Source organism: Rhinolophus hipposideros, assembly GCF_964194185.1.
Source record: "Rhinolophus hipposideros genome assembly, chromosome: 13".
In the NCBI taxonomy this organism is placed as follows: domain Eukaryota; kingdom Metazoa; phylum Chordata; class Mammalia; order Chiroptera; family Rhinolophidae; genus Rhinolophus; species Rhinolophus hipposideros.
The window spans coordinates 32,022,136-32,048,531 of record NC_138059.1 but is presented as its reverse complement, the minus strand read 5'-3'; the positions used below and the strand labels follow the sequence as shown (position 1 = coordinate 32,048,531).

Here is a 26,396-nt window from a genome sequence, read left to right as displayed (position 1 = left end):
GTGATCAGACTGCCTGGCAGTGCACACAACACGTCCCTAAACCCCATCTCTCCTGGAGACACTCAAAGATTATGTAATCAAGAAATGCACAATGGCCCACTCTATACAGGCCCATTCTACACCTGTGCCTGTGACTCACTTTCTTGGCGTCTGTATCAGATGGGTGGTGCAGGGAGGGCAATGCCTCTCCCTAAAAACACCTCTTACAGTCTTGAAATTCTGGGAGTTAATTTTCCTGTTTCATTGAACTCAAGATCATATAATAATTAGCAAGACTATCAATAGAAAAGATGTAGGATGGATACCATGAAGACAGAAGGAAGAATTGAATTGGAAAGTGGAATGCATAAATAAATTGGGACAAAAGAAGACCAAAAAAAAAAAAAAAAGAAGAAGAAAAAAACAACCAAAAATGTTTCTATTTTGCCTCTTCAAGGACATCTCAGATGCTTCATTAATCAGAGCCAATATTCTGTACACAACAGCTGTATTGCACTATATAAGAGATGGCTCAAATTAAAATACAACATTTCCCATTGCAATTTATATTTTTTCCAAACCTTATTATATTTTTTATGCAAGGTTCAGCATTACTACTTAATAGTTTCAAAGTAATTTTGAAAGTGTACGTTAATGAGCATATTTTTGGATAGAAGTGGATCCCAATCTCCTTTCAAATATATCATAGTGAATTCCAGGCTTATTTTTCCCACGTTTTATTCATCCTCATAAACCCTGAAATGTGTTGATGTTTTCTTATTGCATCATAAAGCCTAGATAAACATACCTGAAAAAGTAGAATTGTGGATTTATTGAATTTATTCTTATTTTTAACAGAGTCAAAAGCAAAAAAAAAATGAAATATTTTCTACAGCTGTCTGTGCTATTTGGATTTCTTTTTGTATCAAAGACTAAATGAGGACAGCTATGAGGTTAGACTCCAATTATCATGCTGTAGAAGTACCCAGTAAGTATTCTCACTGTGCCAAAGGTGAGCAGTCTTTGGGAAAGCATCTTTTCCATAAGTAGGGGCCATCTGATGAGCTGCAGCTTGACACTCATCTGTGTTCCAATGAAAACAAGAACAATTTCTGTGTAGACTTAAAAGGCAAAGTCAAGAATAATACCAAATGTTGTAGCACATGTGTTGATTTGTTATGTTACATTTCAGCTGTTAGTTATGTTAATGGAACAGTTTCACATACTTCGTTTTGATGTATTTATTTTAATGATCATGTGGATGTATCTTTCTATGATTGCCTAGTAACACTGATTGCATGATGTTCTGCTGTCACCACCAGGCCAGGACTGGAAGTAAGAAAGAGAAATGTAAAACTTGAACTTCAGAACTGTGTGACTTAAAATGAGTCCCTCAGTACATTAGGCACAATATGTGTCAAAATCTATATGCTGTGAAATCTTAATACTAGTTTATAGGATATTTAGCAGAGCATATCACCAGGTTAACTAAAACTGGGGACAGTTAAAAAGTGAACTTACAATATAACTTACTAAAGTATTGCAGAGCTTAAGACAAAACATTCATGCTTCAGTATTTGGTGTCATTAGCAAGTCCATTTTTCTTAGACACATTACTCCTCTGCAATGGTAAAAGAAGGAATTCTAGTCAAGTAACTAATAGGACTGCAGAAAGATACGTATCTTTCACATTCTTCTAGTAATTGTCCAAGACGTCCACTGGGATTATAGGAAATATAAAGTTGTCTGCTGTTGTGATTTCCTTCTACTTATTGTGAGGTAGCATTAGGGTTCTGCAGTATCAACAAAGACCCAGGTGGTCACTGGAAGGAAGACATATGAGGTCAGACAATTAAGTTCGCGAACTCATCCTAAAAAAAGTACTACATACCTCATTGCTGAATATCACTATGGTCACCTTCAAAGTACTCCCCTTAGGAAGCTATGCACAGATGCCAGAGCCTAGTTCACCCTTCAAAGCAATTTTGGAACTCTTTTTCTTGAATGGCCATCAGAGTTGTCATATTTCCCTTGATGTCCTGAATGTCATCAAAATGTCTTCCTTTCAATATTTCCTTTATCTTCGGGTAAAGAAAGAAGTCATTGGGGAACAGATCAGGTGAGTAGGGAGGGTGTTCCGATACAGTTATTTGTTTACTGACTAAAAACTCTCTCACAGACAGTGCTGTGTGAGCTGGTACATTGTTGTGATGCAAGAGCTATGAATTGTTGACAAAAAGTTCAGGTCGTCTAACTTTTTCAAACAGATTTTTCAGCACTTCCAAATAGTAAACTTGGTTAGCTGTTTGTCCAGTTGATATAAATTCATGAATAATCCCTCTGATATGGAAGAAAAAGTTAGCAACATTATTGCGACCAGTTCGTGAAATTAATTGTCAGACCTCATATCGCATAAAACCCAAGACACTACTTCATATACTGCAAAGACAAAAAAAGAAAAAAACTTTTGGCTAATGAAATATACAAAGCTTTTTCCATAAGCTCCTTCTTAAGGTTCACTGTAAACAAACTGTGCAGGACCTGGAGATTCTGGAGCAAAGGTGATGTATCTTCTTTGGTAGATGCAAGCAACGGATTCATAAGCCATCTTAGAGTGGGAGAAAAAACATGAAGGTGGAGGGTCAGTTGTCTCCAACTGTAACATTAAAGAAACTTAAAATGGAGAGGATCCAAATGATAGTTCTCTTGTCATTATCTCTCTTCTTTCATTATAAGCAATTGTATGCTGGAACCAGCTCATACTAGCTCATAACAGCAAATTCATGAATTTTCAGGAATTGTGTGAGAAGTTTGCTAGACTCAGTCATTATCAAAAATTAAAGTACATAAACTTACAATTAAATAAATTATATTACAAAGATAATGAATACTCAAAACTCGTCACTTCCCAATAATTTTACTGTTTGACTATTATCCATGCTCTTGACGTTATTTGTATCTTATGGCGGAAATACTATATGATGGGCTACTGCACATCTCTTGCCAACTCTGCATTCACTGATGTCATATTGGCAGCTTGAAATCAACCATGGTGAGAGTATTTAGATGCATAGATCAGCAAATACTATAAATCAGGGCTTCTTTTTTCCCTGGAGAGCTAGTTATTAAACATTTATCATCACACCACTGATTATAAGGCAAATGTACTTCTCTTCTAATCGTGATCACTAAAGGAAGAGAAATAAAGTAGGAAAAAAGCAAATGATACCAATTCACACCAGAATATTCCAGTTTTTACACAGTATACTTAAACACTATTTAACTGACATCCATTTATAAAAAAACAAGGATACTGTAAAGTTGCTTTTAATAGTTAAATTAGAGCAAAGCTGAACTATAAGAGGTGGGCAAATGAGCTTTTCTTTGAAATTGCCTACATTTTAAATTGTCTTTATTTAGAAAAGGGCAAAGCCATGATTCAAATGTTAAATTTAACTTCAGTTTGATCAGTAAATGAGAAGAGATAAGAATTTAGAGGGGAAAAGACTTGTTAACTTGTCCTCATGAGAATGTATAAAGAACAGTTATGAAGAAGAAACATTAAAGCATCATGAGAAACAAAATTGATACTAATGGATCTTGACGTGGTGTCTAGATCCGAAAGGGACCAAAATCACTTTACAGATAATCTTAAACACACCTCAACTGGGCTCAATATTATATCCTTGGAATTTATATGACACAATGAGAGGATACTGTGCTCCAGCTAAAGGCAAAGTGTCCCTAGAGGAGTTTATAAAAGGAATATTAATGCCCTGATAAGGTACACTTTCAGAAATCACAAAATATTTACTTCAGCAAAAAGAGCAGTCTGTTTTCATAACGATTCACAGCTCTAGAACATCATTAGCTGAGTTCATATGAGGCAGAAAACGAAAATAAACGAGCAAGTTCAAGGAATCCAATGTTTTTTTTTTGTTTGTTTTTTGTTTTTTTTCTGGAAAAGGAGGAAAAAATTATGACTTTTAATGGCCTCTCATATCCTAATAGGAGCTCAAAAACATTACTGAGGAGCTATGCCGAGAGGGAATAAATTACAGATGGATATTCCCACAAATGGATTTTCATGTGAAGGACTTTGGGATTTTTCAATTAGGAATCTTAAAGATGGGATCTAGAGATTGCAACATCCTGATACTGAGAGGCACACTATTGCAGAGATCAACACAAGATGGAGTTGCACAAAAAAGACAATGTGATGACAATCAAACAGAACTTCTGGCAGTTACTCAGACTCTATGGAGAACTCAGTGCAAAGAGAGCCTAATAAAATGCCAATAGGATAAAAGAATAAAACAAACTTGAATCATTTTAGACAGACTGAAAAATCCGAAGGGAAAACGGAACACGTTAAGTGAAGCCAAAAGCAAACCGCAAACTCAAGGGACAAAATAGACTAAAGCTTAAGACTGACTTGGGCCATCGCTTAAAGCATTTTAAGTAAAATTGATTAACATATGATGAAAAAAAATTAAAAATTACACAAAAAGGTTATTACTAAGCAGTTTAAGGCAACGTAAGGAATAAATAAGCATTTTTATTTTGATCATTTTTGGATTCATTACAAAAAAACACAACCTTTTAACTGACAAAAGCAAAATATGTTTTTAAACTAATGGAATTATTTAATAATTTCTTGAAAATCAGTAAACAAAAAATAATTCAATGAGAAAAGCATGAGATATTAATATTGGCTTTAACAAAAACCTGTCTCGGAGGGAAGCTAATCCATGCTGATAAAGCACATGAGACTGATACTGAAACCAGAGTATCAAGGGATTACTTTACATGAGAAAACCAACCATCAAACAGGTTGGATATTTACATTAACCGGCTCATCATCTTGGAAAGCAAGCTTAAGCAGAGCAGGTAGCTTGGAGTCAGAATAAGGGAAGTTAACTATGATTCCTGTGAATGTTCTCTCCATCAGGATCTATCAAGGTGACCAGATGCTCACAGTAGACAGCTCAGTCTGGATAGCACTGCAATTGCATAGTTAAGGTCTGCCTCTGCACACTTACCTCTCTGGAATGCCACAGCAGACTAGTGACTCTTCTTGACTGGAACATTGTTTCTTTAGATGTACTGGTACTTCATTACAAGTCTTATAGGCCTGTGAGGCCATTCTGTCTATAGACAACTGTTCATATCTGTTCTGAATTATTACACATTGATTTCATAGTTTAAGTTTTAGAAAGCAACCTTATTTTTAAGTTTCTTGGGTGAGGTGGGAGGGGATTTGGAGACTTCACTGTTGCTTCAGTGAAATTTTTTAGGAGCTCTTTATGAAGAGCAAACTTAGATTATAAACATAGTATGTCTGGAAAGACAGAATGTTGATCATTGTTGAAGGTGGGTGATGGTATATGGGGACTCAATAAGCTATTTTATTTTTTAAAAACTTTTAAATAAAAACACCTGGCTGCCAGTCATATATAAATAATCAATCATTATCTAAAATTAGGTTTATAATATGTTGCTAAGAATATGAACATGCCAATGAGTTCATTCAGTCATTCACTAAATATTACAGCATCTTTTATATGCTAGCCCCAGTCCTGAACATACAAGGTAAACCACATAGACTGTCTTTACAAAACGTATAGTTCAGTGGGGGGAAATGTTAAGAGTGAAATCTGATGTTTAATGCTTATAAAGATATTTTAAGATATTAAAGTGAAAAATTAAACAAGGCGATAAACAGATACTTCTTTTTCTAGAAACAATTAATAAGAAAGCAATAACTTAGAAGTTAAGAGTATAGAGTCTGGAGTCAGAATACTTCGTTCTAATCTCAAGCGCACTAATTGCTAGACCCTTAGGAAAGTATTCAACTTCTCTAAGTCTCAATTTCCTAAACTATAATATGGGGAGAATGCCAATATCTACCTGTTATGTTTGTCAACAATTAAATAAAATAATTCATGTAAAGTGATTACACAGAACTTAACAGATAGTAAACATAAATGTCAGGTATAATGATAACTATGGTTTAGAGAAGAAGTTCAGGGCTTGACTTTTCTGGAAACAAGAGGATTAAAAGAGGGTCTGTGGAGATCCTATTTTGGTCCATAATCCTATAGTATTCAAAGTCTTAAGACTGAATGTGGGTAGCTGGTATCAACATCAGGTGGGAAATGAATGAACAACCAACTGTAAGTCAGAAACCTGGCTGCTATATGTGTTCTTCCTGAAACCACTTCACTAGCAAGCACAACAAAATGGGATTTGCAAAACGAGAACCCTGCTAATTCTGTGCAGTGATTCACAGTGCTCAGGATTCCAAGCCTGACTGCTACTTGGGACACCATCTCTCTGGTAACAAAAACAAATGATTTGGCAAAGCATGAATAATAATTGCCCAGTACTCATGAAACAACTTAATTAGGAAGACACTGAAATTTATCATAAAACTATAAAGCAGTACATAATTTTCCGTATTTAATCGCCACCCCAATCTTACCCCTTGCGGATGCCCATTCAATTTTTTAGAAAATACAGTTTGGTTCTTAACACTGCTGCTGTATAAAGAAATAATGAACTCCGTTAGTGCACCTGAAAATATACCATCAGCCTAGAGAAGGAGCACTTAGCTCGACTTGGCTCACAGCCCTTTAGTGAAAATGTCAGGACCACTCTGAAGTATCTGAGTCCTGTAAATGCCAAGGACAGGAGCTAAACAATTAAGGTAATAGGTGACAACAAGCAAATAAAAAACTAAGCTGATTATCAGAAAAATCTTCTTATGAAGAGCTTCATAAAAGCTCTTATGCCATAAAAAAAATTTTTTTCAAAGAAACTCAAGGTTTTGGTTACCTAAAATTAGCTCAGAATCTATTGGAAAACATTGTCAGGACAATGCAAATTTTATAGAGAAAGATCAACATGGCCTATTCTTTCTCAATCTTTCTAGGGTTCTCTGGAAAAGTGGGCAAAAGAAGAGCACATTGTTGAACCTTGATAGCACTTGAGTGGCAGCACCTATGTGTATGTTGTTCACCAAAGTGTTCCTGGCATGGATCAGAGTATAGCATATACTGGGGGTTGATAAATGTTTGTGGAAATATCAATAAAGTTTTCAGGCTAGGGAAAATGTATTTGTAATTGCTGGTCTAACTTCTATCTAGTTTATATGGATTTCCTGATTCTACAGTAATAGAAACAGGAGCAGGAAAAGAGGGGTCAAATCCATGGACATACCTGTAGAACCCTCAGGTAGTGAGAGCTATGCTGCACAACCTGATATGAACTTCACTTGGATCCTACTGTCTAAGATCATCGTTAGGAAGTTGCAATGATTTGGGGCCAGAGAAGATGAAAAGAGTAGCAATAAATAATTGCTGAATGAATACATTAATGAGTTCTGCATTACTATCACAACTTCTGGCTTCCTAAAAACACCAACGCACAGTATAGGTCTGATGACATGTATTGACGTAGCTTTGTATTTCCTTTCTCTCGAGAAATGTCGCAAACATAAGAGTAAATTGGTGACAGCATTATAGACCTGAGCAGACAAGGGTAGTCACTTAAACTTACTTATTTGCCATGGGACTCATCAAACGATTTCTTTGTAGGAATGTATATAAATAGAAGCAACAAGTCTTTCACTAAAGCATTAGGCCAGAATATTTCCAAGCTGTCAAATTATTGAGTGGAGATGTCAGGAGTGGGACTTCCAAATATCAAGATTTCATCTAGATATGATTAAAGATACTGAAAAGATTGGAGATTTAAATCTAAAGTTGAATAACACAGGACAGTATAATTTTTTTTGTTTGAACAATTATCACCAAAAAAAGAGAGATTTATTTTGTATTGCTTCACGAGGCAGGAATGAGACCAAAAGATGAAAGCTTTTAGCTCAAAATTGAGGAAAAGAAAATGAAATAGTTCCGTCTCTCCTACAGGTATTTAAAAAGAAGCTGATGATTATTTTAAAAAACAATAACCAATTGTTATCTGCTGGTAAAGGAAGAACTTATTTAATCTCTAGTTAACATGCTATTATTTGGCTTTATTTTAAACATAATTGAAGTACTTCAGTAATGATCTCTCCTCCCCACTAGAGACTGAGCTCCTTAAGCCAAGAACTTTGTCCTAATCGGCTTTGTATTCACAGAACATTGCTTGGCACAAAGCAGGCTCTCAGTGAATGTTAATTAATGTGAGTAACAAAATAATGTAAAGTATATCTTAAAAGGTTGTGATTCTATGAAGTATATTTTGACAACTTGTCTTTTGAAACTTATAATAACTTATAGTATTGGTTGAATGAATATTTGTTTAGGAGCTGCTGTTCTTCCATCCTATTTTCTTTAATTTCTTCAAATTCCTGTCATCCTTCCCCGTTGTCCAAGTAATTGGTAGAATCCTCAGTATTGACTCTAATAATAATAATGTCTACGTATTCTACAGAGTGCTCTCCATTACACTAAAAACTATTTCCAGAACATGGCGATGCACAACAAGGCGGCAGCGCCCCAGATCCCGGCCCCAGCGGGAGCTGGCGGAGCTCGTGAAGAGGAAGCCGGCGCGGAAACCCTGGCAAACTTGGAGAGACAAATCTATGCTTTTGAAGGAAGCTACCTGGAAGACACTCAGATGGATGGCAATATTATTCGTGGCTGGGATAGGTATCTGACCAATCAAAAAAACTCCAATAGCAAACATGATCGAAGGAACCGGAAGTTGAAGGAAGCTGAGCGGCTCCTCGGTAAATCCTCAGCTACTTCAGCAGCCGCAGTAAGTGCATTGGCAGGAGTTCAGGACCAGCTCATTGAAAAGAGGGAACCAGGAAGTGGGACGGATAGCGATACTTCTCCAGACTTCCACAACCAGGAAAATGAGCCCAGCCAGGAAGACCCTGAGGAACTGGAAGGTTCTGTGCAGGGAGTGAAACTTCAGAAGGCTGCTTCTACTTCCTCAGGGAGTCATCACAGCAGCCATAAAAAAACGAAAGAATAAAAACCGGCACAGGTATGTGTGTTAGGTTAGGCTGGGAAGTTTTGTTAAAAAAACAGAAAAACATGATGGAGGATTGATCTCAAGTTAAACAAAAAACCACGAGCTGACTATTAGAAGACTCATTAGTGCAGAAGCTTCCAGGCTGTAGAGCCCTGCTTCCCTCCTCCGACCTCACAAGATACACATCCCTCACGTGAGTGTGTGGCCATCCACCTCTGCTTTCCCAGACCCAGTGCCTGTGACTCTTGAGTAGTTTGTTCTGAAATGTGGTGACCAACAAGTCGTTTCCGTAAGACCACATCGGATCGTTTACTTTGTGTCATTTTTAGTAATAGAACTGCAGGAAGACCAAGACATGGTTATAATCCCATCAAGTTGCTAACTGAATCTCTCCCTTCTTGGAACAAATGTCTCCCCCAAAACTGGCTGGCACCAGCTTTGTCTGTGATATCCATCGAGAAATGGTCTCTGCTTTGGTTTTATGCTAAAAGTAGAACACAAGTTACATTTCAGAGGGAGGCTGTAAATACCTGGCATTTTCTTATTTTGTTTGTGTTTCATCATTTTTCTATTGTTGTTTTTATCATCTTATTTTCTTTTGGGACTTTTTTTGTAATGCCTTTGTACAGCTCATACCTTCCTGCTGCCATATCTGATCATCTGTTTCGTGGAGTTGCCAATATTCTTAACTGAAGGTAATCTGGTTGACCACAAATAAGATGAGGAACTTGACTCTTTGTTTTCTTGCAGGGGAAAGGTAAAGAGTGTTTATTTAATAATTACCTATCTTAAGTATTTCTGAGTTGGAAGCAGTTTCATATTCAAGGAATAGGAAAAGGTGAAAAACTAAGTTTTAATCAGTCCTTTTAAAATAGATATTTTTATTTTTTTGTATAAACAAAATTTCATAGGCTTTGATTTCTCATGCTTTACTTTTAAAAATATATATATATTTCCACCTACATTATCTTATGCAGTCCTTACCAAAGTCCTACGAGGGAGTTGTGAGTAGAAAAGCAAAGTCAGCAATGAAGTAGTATCTCAAGTCTGACCTTAATTTTCTTCCTAGTATGAAGCCTTGACAATGTTAACATTTCAGATATCTAGTTATTTTATTTTTAATTTATAGAAAATAAGATAAAATATCTTACATGCTCATAACGGGTATTAAATTAGAAAATATATCACTGCTTCTTGCAGAGACTTTGGCAGGCTAGGTTACTTGAAAACTTCCTGTATAAAATGTCTAGAAATATTGGATAAAGCATAACAGATATCCTTTAAATTGCATGGCTGCGATGATAAGGAAAATCGCCAAGAGCCAAAATTAAGGCATATACTGAAAACCAGGGTGATAAGTGTGAGCTGATGATGGGACTACAATGAGGTAAACCAAGGGTATAGATTATAAGAGCCGTGGTGTACAGGAGACATGGTCTTGGACCCTCATGAAGTGAAAAAGTTATACTGAGACCTATATACACACAAAAGTCATTGGAGGGGTATACACAAAGTGAAATGTAGAGTGAGAAAAAACTTGAAGGATTATACACAAAGTGAAATGTACAGTGTTAAAAAAAACGTAAAACTTTTTGAGTTCTCCTCCGGATCTTATCACAAACAGGACATCTATAACCCATCAAAGGACTCTTTGCTCATCACTCAGAACAGCTAAGAGACTCATGCAAGGATTATTTGAAGGTGAGCAAATTGGGCAAGCAGGGGAAGAAGCAAGGGAGCGGACTGGAGACACAGCCCTCATCTGCAGCTGTGGGGACGTGGCCCACATCTGCAGCGGTGGAAACGTGGCCGGCATCCGGAGCTGCAAAGACGCAGGGGATCCCAGGATGGAACAGAGAACACAAAAGCCAGGAGGTAGGCTCTTTCCCTTCATTCCGTAGCTGATCTCTCCTGCCGAGGGGGCAGCATATCCAGCATTTGAGGCAATAACAATCAGCTGAGACCTCCAGCTGGGGCCCTAGGTCGGACAAAGGACAAAACTCCATACCTGGGTCCCTCCCCTCAGGCTTCCAATCCTATTCCCGCCCTTCCAGAGACTTAAACGGGCCCCAGAACTGAGGAGTATTGTCAGATTACAGAGGAGCCTTAGTGCTCAGGCTCTGGGAAGACTGGCGTGCAGCTCTGACCCAGGGAAGAGGCTGGGAAGAGTGTGATTTTTGCTGGGCTAGCAGAGAAGAGACTCCTCCACCCCCAGCCACCACCTAAATCTGTAGTCCCAACGTCACTCTAGGCACCAGGTGACCGGCTCTGCCTGCACAATACACAGAAGACTCTTTGGTACAGCAGAGGACAACCTAGAGATTACTAGGTGTGCTTACGCCAAGACTGGCGCTGCTTTTTATTTACTTATTTATTTATTTTGTTTTGTTTTGTCTTTATATGTTTGATATCTTTGCCAGTGTTGAGTGGGGGTTGTCGGTTGTTTTTACATGTGAATGTATTTGATTTTTTCTTTCTTGTTGTTGTTTTTTGTTGTTGTTGTTGTTGTTGTGCTTGGTGATTTGCTTTGTTCTGAAATTGCCCTACAGGCCCAGCTGAAGAGGCATAAGATTCAACACACCCAGAGGCCAACTAAAGACCAAACCAGAGTACTACCAGGTTTCACCTACAAGTGACACACCCAGAGGGAATTCTCTACAGGCACAAGAGCCCACAGAGGACAAACCACATTTAAGTGGTCAACCCTCACGCAGCAGAACACCCTGCGGTGGCAGAGCCAGTCTCACAAATAGTCAGCCTAGGAGTTAACCCCACCTACTCACAAGTGAAAAGCAATTAAAGATCTTCTTTAACAGGACAATATACACAACACAAGAGTCACCTTTGAGGCACATGCAAAGGAGAAGAAGAAAGTAGTGCAAGTCAAATATAAAGGACACATACTACATAAGATAACCCAGCAAGAACTAAGAACTCTAGGGGTTCTACCTAATACATCGAAGCAAACACAGAATCAGCCAGAATGGGGAAACAAAGAAACATGTCCCAAATAAAAGAACAGAAGAAACCTCCAGAAATGGAACCAAATGAGACAGAGGAAACCAACCTATCAGAGATAGAGTTCAGAACACTGATGATAAAAATGTTTAAGGAGCTTAGAGACGACATAAAGAAGGATAGAGAAATCATAATGAACAACCAGTTAGAACTAAAGAACACAATTGCTGAAATAAAAAACTCACTTGAAGGAATTAACAGCAGGTTAGATGAAGCAGAGGATCGAATCAGCGACTTAGAAGACAAGTTAGCAGAGATCACCCAAACAAACCAACAGAAAGAAAAAAAGAATAAAAAACAATGAAGATGGTTTAAGAGACCTCTGGGATAACATCAACCGCAACAACATGCACATCATAGGAATACCAGAAGGTGAAGAGAGGAAGCAAGGGATTGAGAACATATTTGAAGTAATAATGTCCAAAAACTTCCCTGACCTGATAAAGGAAACCAACATACAAGCCCAGGAAAAGCAGAGACTTCCAACCAGGATAAACCCAAACAGGTCCACACCAAGACACATTATAGTTAAAATGGCAATGCTTAAAGACAAAGAGACATCCTACAAGCAGCAAGAGAAAGACAGAGGGTTACATACAAGGGAACTCCCATAAGACTATCAAATGACTTTTCTACAGAAACATTCAAGGCCAGGAGGGAGTGGCAGGAGATACTCAAAGTGATGGAAAACAAAGGCCTACAACCTAGATTGCTTTATCCAGCAAGGCTATCATTTAAAGTTGGTGGAGAGATAAAGAGCTTCCCAGAAAAGAATAAGCTAAAGGAATTTATTACCACCAAGCCAGCATTGCAAGAAATACTAAAAGGACTCCTATAAATAGAAGAAGGATGAAAACAGTCTAACTACAAATTTAAAAATGTCAGTAACTATATGTACCTATCAACAATCACTTTAAATGTAAATGGATCAAATGCTCCAATCAAGAGACTTTTAGGGTGGCTGAGTTGATAAGAAAGCAAGACCCTTGTATATGCTGTATACAAGAGACTCACCTCAGATCAAAAGACACACACAGGCTGAAAGTGAAGGGTTGGTAAGATATTTCATGCAAATGAAAATGAGAAAAAAGCTGGAGTCGCAATACTTATAGCTGACAAAATAGACTTTAAAATGAAGAACATATTAAAAGACAAAGATGGGCACATATAATAATAAAGGGATCGATCCGACAAGAGGACATAACCCTAGTAAATATCTATGCACCCAACATAGGAGAACCTAAATATATAAAACAGATATTGACTGACATAAAGACAGAGATCAACACTAACACTATCATAGTAGGGGACTTCAACACACCTCTGACAACAAGGGACAGGTCTGCCAGACAGAAAATCAATATGGAAACAACGGCCTTAAATGACACATTGGACCACTTGGATTTAATCAACATTTTCAGAGCATTTCACCTCAAATCTGCAGAATACACGTTCTTCTCAAGTGCACATGGAACATTTTCCAAGATAGACCATATGTTAGGCCACAAAACAAGTCTTGATAAATTTAAGAAAATTGAAATCATACCAATTGTCTTCTCTGACCACAGTGCTATGAAATTAGAAGTGAACTACAGGAAAAAAACTGGAAGACACACCAATTCATGGAGGCTGAATAACATGTTACTAAATAATGAATGGGTCAAGCAGGAGATCAAGGAAGAAATCAAGATATCTCGAGACAAACGAAAATGAAAACACGACGACCCAAAATCTATGGGATGCTGCGAAAGCAGTCCTAAGAGGGAAGTTCATAGCACTGTAGGCCTACCTAAAGAAACAAGAAACATCACTAATCAACAGTTTATCTTCACACTTAAGGGATCTGGAAAAAGAACAGCAAAATAAGCCCAAAGGGAACACAAGGAAGGAGATAATAAAGATCAGAGTGAAATAAAGGAAATAGAAACCAGAAAAACAATACAAAAGATCACTGAATCCAAGAGTTGGTTCTTAGAGAAGATAAACAAAATCGACAAACCTTTAGCCAGACTCTTCAAAAAAAGAGAGAGGACCCAAATTAATAAAATCAGAAATGAAAGAGGAGACGTGACAAGAGACACCACAGAAATATAAAAAAAAATTTAAGAAATTACTATGAGCAACTATATGCCAACAAATTTGACAATCTGGAAGAAATGGACAATTTTCTAGAGGCATGCAACCTTTCAAGGCTAACTCAAGAAGAAACAGAAAACCTGAATAGACTGATTACCACCAGGGAAATTGAATCAGTAATTAACAATCTCCCAACAAACAAAAGCCCTGGAGCAGGTGACTTTACAGGTGAATTTTACAAAACGTTCAAAAAAGAATTATCAGCTACTCTCCTCAAGCTCTTCCAAAAAATCCAGATGGAGGGAACGCTTCCAAACACTTTTTACTAAGCCACTATTACCCTGATCCCAATATCAGACAAAGACACCACAAAAAAGAAAACTCCAGGCCTATAACTCTAATGAACATAGATGCAAAAATCCTCAACAAAATATTAGCGAACAGAATTCAGCACTACATGAAAAAGATCATACACCATAATCGAGTGAGATTCATCCCTGGTATTCAAGGGTGGTTCAACATCCGCAAATCAATTAATGTGATACACCACATTAACAAAATGAAAAATAAAAATTACATGATCATATCGATAGATGCACAAAAAGCATTTGATAAAATCCAGAAGACATTTATGATAAAAACCCTTAAGAAAGTGGGAATAGAGGGATCATATCTCAACATAATAAAGGCCATATATGATAAACCCGCAGCTAACATCATACTCAATGGGGAAAAGCTAAAACCATTCCCCCTAAGATCAGGAACAAGGCAAAGTTGCTCACTTTCTCCAGTTCTATTCAACATAGTGCTGGAAGTTCTAGCCACAGCAATCAGACAAGAAAAAGGAATAAAAGGCATCCAAATCGGTAAGGAGGAAGTAAAATTGTCATTATATGCAGATGACATGATACTACATATAGAGAACCCTAAAGACTCCACCAAGAAACTATTAGAGCTGATAGATGAATTTAGTAAAGTAGCAGGATACAAAATTAATATTCAGAAATCAGTTGCATTTGTATATACCAATAATAAAACATCAGAATGAAAAAATTTTTTTAAAAATCCCATTTACAATTGCTTCAAAGACTATAAAATACCTGGGAATAAATTTAACCAAAGAAGTAAAAGATCTGTACTCAGAAAATTATAAGACACTGAAGAAGGAAATGAAAGAAGATACAAATAGATGGAAACACATACCACGTTCATGGATAGGAAGAATTAATATAGTTAAAATGTCCATACTGCCTAAGGCAATACACATATTCAACGCAATTCCTATCAAACTACCAATGATGTTTTTCACAGAAATAGAACATATAATCCTAAAATTTGTATGGGACCATAAAAGACCCTGGATAGCCTCAGCAATCTTGAGAAATAAGAACAAAGTGGGAGGTATAATGATACCTGACATCAAATTATACTACAAGGCTACAGTAATCAAAACAGCATGGTACTGGCATAAGAACAGACACATAGATCAATGGAACAGAATAGAGAATCCAGAAATAAATCCATGCCTATATGGCCATTTAATCTACAACAAGGGAAACAAGAATGTATGGTGGAGTAAAGACAGTCTATTCAATAAATGGTGCTGGGAAACCTGGACAGACACATGCAAAAAAATGAAGCTGGACGACCTCCTCACACCATATACAAAAATAAATTTAAAATGGCTTAAAGACTTAAATGTAAGATCTGAAACCACAAAATTCCTAGAAGAAAATATAGGAAGAAACTTCACAGTCATTACCCGGAGTAAGATTTTTATTGATATATCCCCTCGCTCAAGGGATATAAGAGAAAAAATAAACATGTGGGATTATAGCAAACTAAAAATTTCTTCACAGCAAAGGAAACCATCAATAAAACTAAAAGGGATCCTACTGAATGGGAAATATTTGCCAACGATATATCTGATAAGGGGTTAATATCACAAATTTATAAAAAACTCACTCCAAAAAAACAACCCAATTAAGAAATGAGACAGAGAACATGAAGAGACATTTTTCTAAAAAGGACATGCAGATGGCAAACAGACATATGAAAAAATGCTCAACCTCACTAACCATCAGAGAAATGCAAATAAAAACCACAATGAGATACCACCTCAACCCAGTCAAAATGGCTGTCATCAATAAATCAACAAACAACAAGTGCTGGTGCGGATGTGGAGAAAAGGGAATCCTTGTGCACTGTTGGTGGGATTGCAGATTGGTGCAGCCACTATGGAAAACAGTATGGAGGTATCTCAAAAATCTGAAAATGGAACTACCTTCTGATCCAGCAATTCCACTCCTAGGTATCTATCCGGAGAAATCCAAAATTCTAATTCAAAAAACTTTATGCACTCCTATGTTTATTGCAGTACTATACATGATAGCCAAGACATGGAAACAACCAAAATGCCCATTGGTAGCTGACTGGATTAAGAAATGTGGTACATTTATACAATGGAGTATTACGCAATAAAGAAGAAAGAAATGTTACCATTTGCAACAACATGGATGGACCTAGAGAACATTATGTTAAGTGAAATAAGTCAGACAGAGAAAGACAAATACCATCTGATCTCACTTATATGTGGAATCTAAAGAAAAGAATAAATGAATGAACTAATCAGAAACAGTTTTGGAGACATAGAGGAAAAACTGAGGGTTGCTAGATGGGGCGGGTGGGGATAAGGGGGAAAGTGAGGGGATTAGAAAACAGTCAGTAACTACAAGATGGCCACGGGGTTTTGAAAATTAATTTGGGGAATGTAATAACTAACATTGTAAAGATTTTGTAGGTTATCTGATGGACACTTGTCTCATTAGGGAGACCACCTCAGGGATGATGTAGATGCCTGATCACTGCATTGTACACTTGAAGCTGAAGCTGAACAATAATGAATGTCAACTACAAGTTTGTATGTATATATATGTATGTGTGTGTGTGTGTGTGTGTGTGTGTGTGTGTGTATGTATATACTTACAAGAAGCGGAGTACAGTGTTAGGAATACAGACAGTGGAAATATAATGGCTCTGTGCAATGTCAGAGGGATAGTGGATGGGGGAGGGGGTTCACACAGTGTGAGGGATATAAATAATAAACGTCTAAGTATTACTTTGTCTTGTGCACCTGAAACTAATAAAAAAATGTACATATACACACCTACCAAACATAGGAAATATAAAGGAAGCTTGATTATCTTGGCCTGGACTCTATGTAAAAGAAAAAAAAATCTCCTGAGAATTAATTATTGTAGTTTACCCATCATGGGGGTTTGGTTTTCAAAATTATATTTGGCAACTGAGGACTCTCCAAGATAAGAAATTAGCATTTAAAATGTGCCCAGCAGAAGCAGCAGAGATTTAAAAACAAAAACAAAAAAACAAAACCCTCACTAAAGAGCTCAAAATTCAAAATTATAAAACACACAAGGAAAGAATCCACTATGTCAGCAGAAATACTAAGTAGCAGAATTAGTTTTCCTAAGAACTACAAATCATAGAATTATTGGATACTGTAGCAGCCAGACTCTAGGGTAGCTCCCATGAACACAATGTCTTCTAATCATCATGCCCTTTCATACTCCTCTCCCCTCAGAGCGGGCATAACGTATGGCTTGTTTCTAACCAATAGAATACAGCAATAGTGATGAGGTTTATGTGACTGTGTGTATGTAGTTATTAATAGATTACATAAGATGGAATGCCTACTTTACTAAGAAACTCTCCCTTGATAGTTTTGGAGAAGCAAGTTGCCATATTGTGAGTGCCAACATGGAGAGGGCCATATGGCACAGAGCTGAAGTGGCCTGTAGCTAACAGCCAGCAAAAAAGTTAGTCCAATGGTCTGTAAGGAACTGAATGCTGCTAACAACCACGTGAGCATTGAAGTAGGTCCTTCCCCAGTTGAGCCCCACATGAGAAACCAGCCCTAGCCAACCTCTTGATTTACAGCCTTGCAGAGGACCCAGCAAAGCTGTGCCCAGACTCATAAACCATATAAACTGTAAGATAATAAATGTGTGTTGTTTTAAGTCACAAAGTTATGATAATACTGTTATGCAGGAACAGATAACTAACACATCTACACACTATATGTTTTAAATGCTTAAAGACATAAAAGAATAAATCAACAGGAAAACAAAACATACAAAAACACCAGGAATATTTTAAAAACACAAGTAGAATGTCTAATTTTTAAAAATCCTCATAATTCTTAAAATTATTTAACTCAATGGATGGGTTAAATAGGAAATTGATAAGGGGGAGGGGTGGTAGATGAGGGTAAAGGAGATCAAATACGTGGTGATGGAAGGAGAACTGACTGGGTGGTGAACACACAATGTGATTTATAGATGATGTAATACAGAATTGTACACCTGAAATCTATGTAACTTTACTAACAATTGTCACCCCAATAAATTTTAATTTTAAAAAAAAATAGCAAATTGAAATATGCTGAGGAAATAATATATGAATGAACCAGAAAATAGATAAAAGGAAGTTGACCTATTTCAATTTATAACATACAACACAGATATGATAGATGGAAAAACTTGAGAGATTAGGAGAGATATAGAATAGATTGAAAAATAACAACATTGATCAGATAAGGAAACCAGAATGACGGAATACAGAAAAGAGAAGTAGAAAGTCTGAAAGAAATAATGACTGGGATTTTCCAAAACTGATGAAAAACATGGTTCCTCAGATTTCTAGAAGCAACTTAGACCCAAGACAGATAATTGTTGTAAACATATTGAGGTGAAATATAGAACATCAAAGTTAAAGAGAAGATGATAAAAGCAAACAATGAGAAAAAGCATCCACTCTCAAAGAAGCAATAATAACAATAGAAACCAGGAGACATTAAAATAATACCTGTGAAAAGAAATTATCAAGCTAGAATTCTATATTCAGCTAAATGAGCAATGAGAGAATAAAATAGATATTTTCACAAACAAAACCTGAGAGATTTTTACCAATAGTAAATCCTAATGAAATACCTACTAAAAGACATTCTTGAAAAATTCAATCCAAAGGAAGGAATGTGATACAAAAAGCAATGGTAAGCAAGAAATTTGTGTGTGACTAAATCTACACCAGCATCGACTTTATAAAAATAATAATAATAATAATAATAATAATAACAATGACTACTTGACAGGTATAAAACAAGATTTAAAATGCCATACAAAATAACATGTAAAATGGACAAGGTGTGGTAAAATTAGTGTTCTAAAATCTTGATTTGCTTGAAAGGAGGATAATGATAATGATAACGATTAATTGCACACTTCAATTTCAGGATGCATTTTAAAATTTAAGGGTGAAAACAGAAGTAGAATACGTAATTTCCAAACCAGTGGAAGGAAATAAAATGTAAAACATTATTACTACCCACATTTACAAAACATAAAACTAAGGCTTATTAAACTCACTGACTTGACCAAGTTTATTCAGTTAATAACTAACATAATGTAACTTAAATTCATTCTTTCAACTCAAAATTTTATGACTTTTTTTCTTTCTATGTCATATAGTCTTTGATCTAGGTGATACATTAAAATAACAATGTGTTACCCTGATATTCAATTCAATGAAGCAAAAATCTCACACTGCTATGATATCTTTGTATTAAATAGGATTTTGGGGTAAAAGTGCTGTGGATTTACCTAGTAGCAATTTTCTTATTGCTTATTTCATTCTTACCTACTCTCTCACTCATTAATTCCTATATTCTCTACATTTTTTTTCTCCCAGGCTTTCATTTTTACTGTTTTTTTCTCTCTTTTTCCTTCCTATTTATTTATTTTTTAATTTTGTACACGTTTGTATGTGTGTATACATATGTGTAAACATATATGATATTTATGCATCACACATGTTTATAAATTTAAAAAAATCTCAATGTATATGCTGTGGAGAGTGGTAAAATGCATAGTTTTAATTGGGCTACAGATTGCTTGAAAGATTTCTACAAAGATGGAAGAAGTTACAAAAGAGAGTGGTACACAGATCTGCTTCATTCTATTACAGTGCTCTGTCCCTGAATCAAGTATGTAATGTCAAAAAAGCAGCAGGACTACCTCTGATGAAATCTAGACTCCAAATCTTAGCAGCAATAGATGGACTCCTGGCAAGTTGCAGCTAGAGTCAAAGACCGTATCTCTGCGCCATGGTGGTGATTCCCTTTCTCCTTGCCAAAACCATTTCAGTTGGTTTCTAACTGAAAGTCACGCAGTAAAATCTTCAGGATGTGTCCAAGACTGTAGTTCAAACTCCTAGACCACAGTCATTTCCACTGACCCTCACCCCCATCTAGTTTGCCTGCAGATATTTCTGCAATACTTCTTGACATACTTCAAGGTATGTAATCTGCCTACTGGAATACAGAAAAGCATGTAAGCCTTTTGGAATCAACTCTTGGTCTCCTATTATATAGCTTGTTAGATGTATTAAAATAATATAAAATCAAGTTCATAACAACTTTAAAACATTGGCAGCTGATTATATTCTGCCACTAGCATAATCAATCCAAACATCTATATTGTAAATGTACCCTTGAAGGAAGCCATCTAGGGTTTCTATTATAAAGAAATGAGTGGTATTTCATACTGTAAAATAAATCTATAGGATTATGGTATTAGAGGCAATTCTTATATCAGGAGGCACAGAAATCTTTAATAATTAAAACTGAAACTAATTTAGAAAATTGTTCCGTTAACCAAAAAAATACAATAAAGTAACTATAGATGTAAAAGGAAAACAAGTAAAAAAGAAAAATAATCACATGATTTGCTCAGTTTATTTCCCCCATTCACCTAAAAGCAAATTGTTCCATTGCTCCCTCCACCCACCCTGCTTTGACTCTCCAAAAGATAACCTAGGAAAGAATAAAAAGCTAATGGCCTTAATCCCAAAACAGAATAATTCATCTCAAAATGACCAGAATTTGAATATATTCTGCTTCACAATCATTTATAGCTGGTTGAATAATACCATTACTAAGAATTAATATGTCTACCAAGCTCAAATACAATTTCTGCTTTTACAAGTACGTGGAAATACGGTAATTACAACAACAACAAAAAACCCACTTAATTGAGCAGCTGAAGATTTTTGGAGGAGTACGCTTTGTAGTAGTGAAAACATAATAAAAATAACAGATGGTACTTCTGCAGACAGGGGCAATAGGTTAGGAAGAGAGGGATAAATAGAGAATTATACGTAAAGGATTAACAAGCAGAAAAGCCAACTGTGTGGTCTCAGAAAATGGTGCTGGCAGATTAGAGATATAATTGCATGATTTCATGGAACCAGATCTAGGTCATGCAGGAGCTGAAGTCCTTATTCTCACGGTAAAAAGTACAAAGTTCTGTCAACTGATTTACAAAGCATAGTTATTAATGCCAGAGTCAGGATGGTGGAAGTAACAATAAACATCCAGCAATACTCTCTGATGTCCTGAATAAGATTATAGCAAAGTCATAAATAATATGACAAAGCTAAACTCCTCAGCATTGTTCAGGGAGAGGTCCTCTGGAATGGAGTTATTTCAGATTTAAGAACCACTTAAGTGGTCAACAGAGAAGTGATTAGCAGTTTTCTGGGCTTGATGACCTCTCTCCATAAAAGAGCAGAACAGCCTAAGAATAAAAACTGAAAAGATAAGTCAGCTTGAATCATAATTCTATTCCGTTTCCTTCTCCAACAAAAAGCTGGCCACCCTCTCAGTCCTCCTCTGTTTTTTTTCTTCCTCCTCTATTTTGCTTCAGGGAGGTCTTGAGATAGTCTTTTCTCCACCTCTGAGTATCTGTCTTCTATCAGGTGTAGCACAGAAGCCCAGGCGACAGCACAAGGCCTACACCACACAGACTCAGCCAACATTCTGTCCCGCCCTTGAGACAGGTCAACAGCTTAAGTATATCTAACAGTTGTTTCTGCAGGAAACTCAGAGAATAGCTTTGGTCAATGCCTCTCCTCCCAATCACTTCAATAATTTATTACAAGTCCTCTCTCAGGCTTATCTTTTAAATCACTCACAACCAAACCAAAAAGGAATAAATTAAAAAAAAAAAAAGAGGGGATGTCTTTTATCGGAACAACAAGTGATTGACAGCAAAGAGAAAATAAAGCGAACTAAATAAAGTAGGTAAAACCGAGAACCCACAGATCAGATTATAAAACAATATTCTGTATTTAAATAAAGCAATCCCACGGCAACAATTTAACTGTTGCTTTTTGGCCTGCACTCCCAGATTTCTCTTGTTTGGGGCTGGACACAGCTTTTCATTTCTCTGTGTACTCAGAGCTTCACAGCAATACAGCATTATTTACTACTTACTTGGGCTTGCTTGCATACTTTAAAAGGGTGAAGTGTTTCTTGGTAGAAAAGCTGATGATAAGCCTGTAGGTCAAACCAAAAGTACACACAGTTCCTCCACAACTGCAGATGGGAAAAGTATATATATTATTACCACCCAATTATTAAAGCTCTACAAGCTCTAATTTCAAATATAAGTCATTGTTTAGCTTGTTGGTTACCATAAATCAGGTTCAATTTAAGATGTTTTTATCTTCTATCACAAACTGGCAACATACAAAATATTTATTGGTATTGTCACTAGAACAATATATATTTGCATGTATGTTTCTCACATAATTGTTCATTAAAATAAGTGTTCTAGTTAAAAATTAGTGTAATTACCTATTTCTGGCATGAAGAGTATTTTGATATATATGGGCAAATCATACCAAACATTACTCTTCATTTGAACCAGCGAAATACTTTTCATTTTAGCAAAATGAAGACTTTGTGATTTAAAAAAAACAAAACCTGTAAATAAGTTTGCTACTACTCATTATAATTTGTAATTGTTACAATTATTAAAAATAAAAACGAAAGCATTGATAAAATTAACTCTGAATTGAATATATATTACATTTAAACAAGTTATATGAAAATAAATTACTGTCAATAGTACAAGTCAATCCTTGTCTACTTGTATTTTACTTTTCTTTTTAATTTTAGCATGATAGTGAACCAAAGAAAATGATAATTAAGATGTTTAAACTTTTACTAAATATTTACTATGAAATTCCTTACCAGCGATGGGAATTTTAACATCAAATATAATTATTTGAGCATTGAATTATTTCAATCTCTCATATTTTAAAATGAAGTAAAGGTACAAAATTAGATTTTAAATAATTATTTTCTACCTTGTTCCCTGAATGCTCACAGAATTTAGTAAAGAAGAATCCAGCTCTATTTTCTACATACAAAGATTGCAACAAATTTTCCATGTCAAATCCTCCCAAGGCACCATCCACCATGGTTTTCACCTAGATAACAAAAGAGAGGTCCATTAGCCACCGAGAAACATTGTAATTTTTTATGGCACTATTCAACAGGGTTTCATAAATTCTGACAGGCTGTCATTTCCCGACTGGACTATTTTATTTTTGTACCAATGTTCAGTGTACAAAGTATACAATGAAGTATGTTTGCATCTGACTGTCACGTAAGGTTCATTTTTGGAGCCAACTATAGCAGCAGAGTTCATTCTATTATAAACCAATCTGATCTCATACTTAATGTTAAAATGACTTCCCAACCTCAACTATTTTCTTGTTTCAGGCACAGTGACACCATTTTAGGAGTCTTCCAAATCTCTGTTGGTGGCCTCTTTCCTACATATTTACTGTTATTTTAGCCTTGAGGTGCTGCTATAATATTTACAAGAGAGTTATAAAAAGAACTATCTTCAAGGCCTCTCAATGCTGCTCATTAACGGTCTTTGCAGCAGAGGTGGGGGTGGCGAGGGGTCCCTCTTGGACAGTCTTAGTGCATACAGGTCATGGCCTTTAGAGTGTAAATGACAATATAAGTTCTCATAAAACTTTGCTATTTATGGGGTTCTCTGCCAGCAATGCTGGCAATCCTAACACCATTCTTGAAACACAGAAAACTGGTTATTTCTCCAAGAGCAAGAGTAACTCTAGAATACAGAAAGGCATCTACTATTCACATGAAATCTTTGCTATTTGTTGTGTGGAACTCAAACTTCTTTGTAATCTTAAGATAACTGTGACATGAACAATTTAGGGTTTAATTAAGTAAGGTTCTTGCTCTCTCTTTGTTATCTTGTCTCTCTGCCTTTCTCTTTATCCCTTTACTAAACAAATTCTGAAGTGAGAATTTAATGTTTTTATGATTCCAAAACTAAAAACTCATTATTTTGGTAGAAAAAAAATCCTAATTAGAAGAAAAGGAAAACTGTTTGCTTAGAATAAGTTAATAGTCATACAAATATCGAAGTGTTCAGACTATATCAGGACTACCAAGGTTATTACCTGAAGTGTAATCCTTAGGGAATGTGAAATTGTCATCTAGAACTGGTGTACTAAATCCACATTGTCAAGATAGCCACACTATGGAAACATTCTGCTTTACAAAAAATCTAAGCTTCTAAAATATAACATCAAATATTACTTTTTATCAAGTGTTAAAAACTTAATAAAAATTCTAGAGGGTCTTATTTTATGTCTGAAGTGTCCTCATACCAAAACCAGAACACAGCTGTCTTTAAAAACAGTAATCAATAGAATATATAGCAACATGGTACTATAAAAGGAAACACAGAGGAAATTTTTGTGTAAAATAATTTTGCAAGGAAAAAATTAAATGTGTTGTTTAGAAAAAAAATTAGGGTAAATCAATAAAAGTTCTCTAAAAATCAAAGGACATTGATCAGTTAAATGAGGAATCAGATTAATCAGTCCTCAAAATACTTACCAAAGGTTCTTCTGTATAAGTATATCTTCTATCCAGCTGTGGCTTCAGACATTCAGAAATGTCAGTAAAAGATGTTAAATGAATAACTTTGCTGCTGTCTGACATGTACCTTGACCTAAATTATAGGGGTGAGGATTAATTGATCAACAAATTTTTGGTATACACGGCACAAAATCTCAGGAGTGATTCCTAGCATTGTAAGAGAATCAGAAAAAAAAAAAGCATCAGTTCTAGGCCTCAAGAAGTAGTTGAGAGAATGAAGTATAGTCATACAGAAAGACAACTCTCAATAAAATACCTCCTGGTTGAATGAATTTGAGAATATATTATAGATGCTAGATGACGGGGATACATAATAAATACTATGGGAGTTTAAGAATAAGAAATCCCTTCAAACTATACTAGTGATTAAAGAAATTAGATTTTTTCCCCCTAAAAAATGGTTAGGAGATATAGTGTGAGTGTGTGTGTGTGTGTGTGTGTGTGTGTGTGTCTGTGTGTGTCTGTGTGTGTCTGTGTGTTGTATTTATAGGGGTTTTTATATGGGGAGAATAATGACCAATATATGAAGGTAGGCTTAGGGCAAGAGGACACTAACAGTTAAGTGAACACCATATACTACATACCAAACATTGTGATAAATATAATTCATATTATATTTAATTCTCAGAAAATGGATTTATATGTGGTAATTTGAGGTAAAATAATAGAAGACTTTGGAGTTAGACTAATGACTGAACATTATCTTTATATATATTTATTTTAATTAAAGTTAATTGGGGTGACTATTGTTAGCAAAGTTATATAGGTTTCAGATATACAATTCTGTAATACATCGTCTATATATCACATTGTGTGTTCACCACCCAGAGTCAGTTCTCCTTCCATCACCATATATTTTATCCCTTTCATATTTTCTTATCTAGCTCCCTCACCCATACCCACTGCAATTATTCTAAACCTTAATTTCCAGCTTCATAAAACATGCCTGTTCCACCTCACCAAATCTAACTCCACTCCATTCTATGAGCAAATTACTTTGCAGATTCTTCTCTAACAAAATGTATGTACAGCATGCTTCAGTTTCTCAGATAAAATATAAGTAAAGCATGCTTCAGTTTTTGTTACAGTTACTACTTCTCCATGTAGCAGATACTATTGATTGATTAGTTAACTCAACACCCATTCCCAGTGACATGCTTCTATAACCAGCACCACAGATATCCTGAAAAGCTAAATATTCACTTTCAAGACTCCTTTGCAGAGAGGAGTAGTCATATAGCATAGTTGGGACTAATAATATATAAAGTGAAACCTGCTGGGGAGTTTCTTAGAAAGATTGCTTTCCTGATCAAAGGCAGAGTACTAGTGGAAATTGCGCTTCATCCTTTATGATTCGAAAGCCTGATGTCAAGAACTGTAACACCATTGACTATGAAGGAATTGCCAAAAACATTACAAAGGTTCAGGCCTTAATACTTCTGATCCAGTGAATCATTACTGGCAGTTGCCTACTTTCAGATTTCTTGTT

General features: G+C 35.9%; 2 protein-coding genes across 2 annotated transcripts in view; one reads left to right on the top strand and one right to left on the bottom strand.

The window, feature by feature from the left end:
• RGS22 (regulator of G protein signaling 22) overlaps positions 1-26,396 on the bottom strand; it is a 207,539-nt gene that overhangs the window by 77,012 nt on the left and 104,131 nt on the right. Inside the window, exons 12-14 of the mRNA XM_081070808.1 lie at positions 24,866-24,980; positions 23,290-23,412; positions 22,412-22,513 (exon numbers count right to left, since the gene is read on the bottom strand). Coding sequence (XP_080926934.1) covers positions 22,412-22,513; positions 23,290-23,412; positions 24,866-24,980 — 340 coding nt within the window. The remainder of the gene's footprint in view (positions 1-22,411; positions 22,514-23,289; positions 23,413-24,865; positions 24,981-26,396) is intronic.
• LOC308506721 (chromatin modification-related protein MEAF6-like) lies at positions 8,461-8,967 on the top strand (the record flags this gene model as incomplete). The annotated part of the gene is made up of 1 exon (XM_081070574.1): positions 8,461-8,967. The coding sequence occupies one exon, from the start codon at positions 8,461-8,463 to the stop codon at positions 8,965-8,967; it is 507 nt and encodes a 168-aa protein (XP_080926700.1).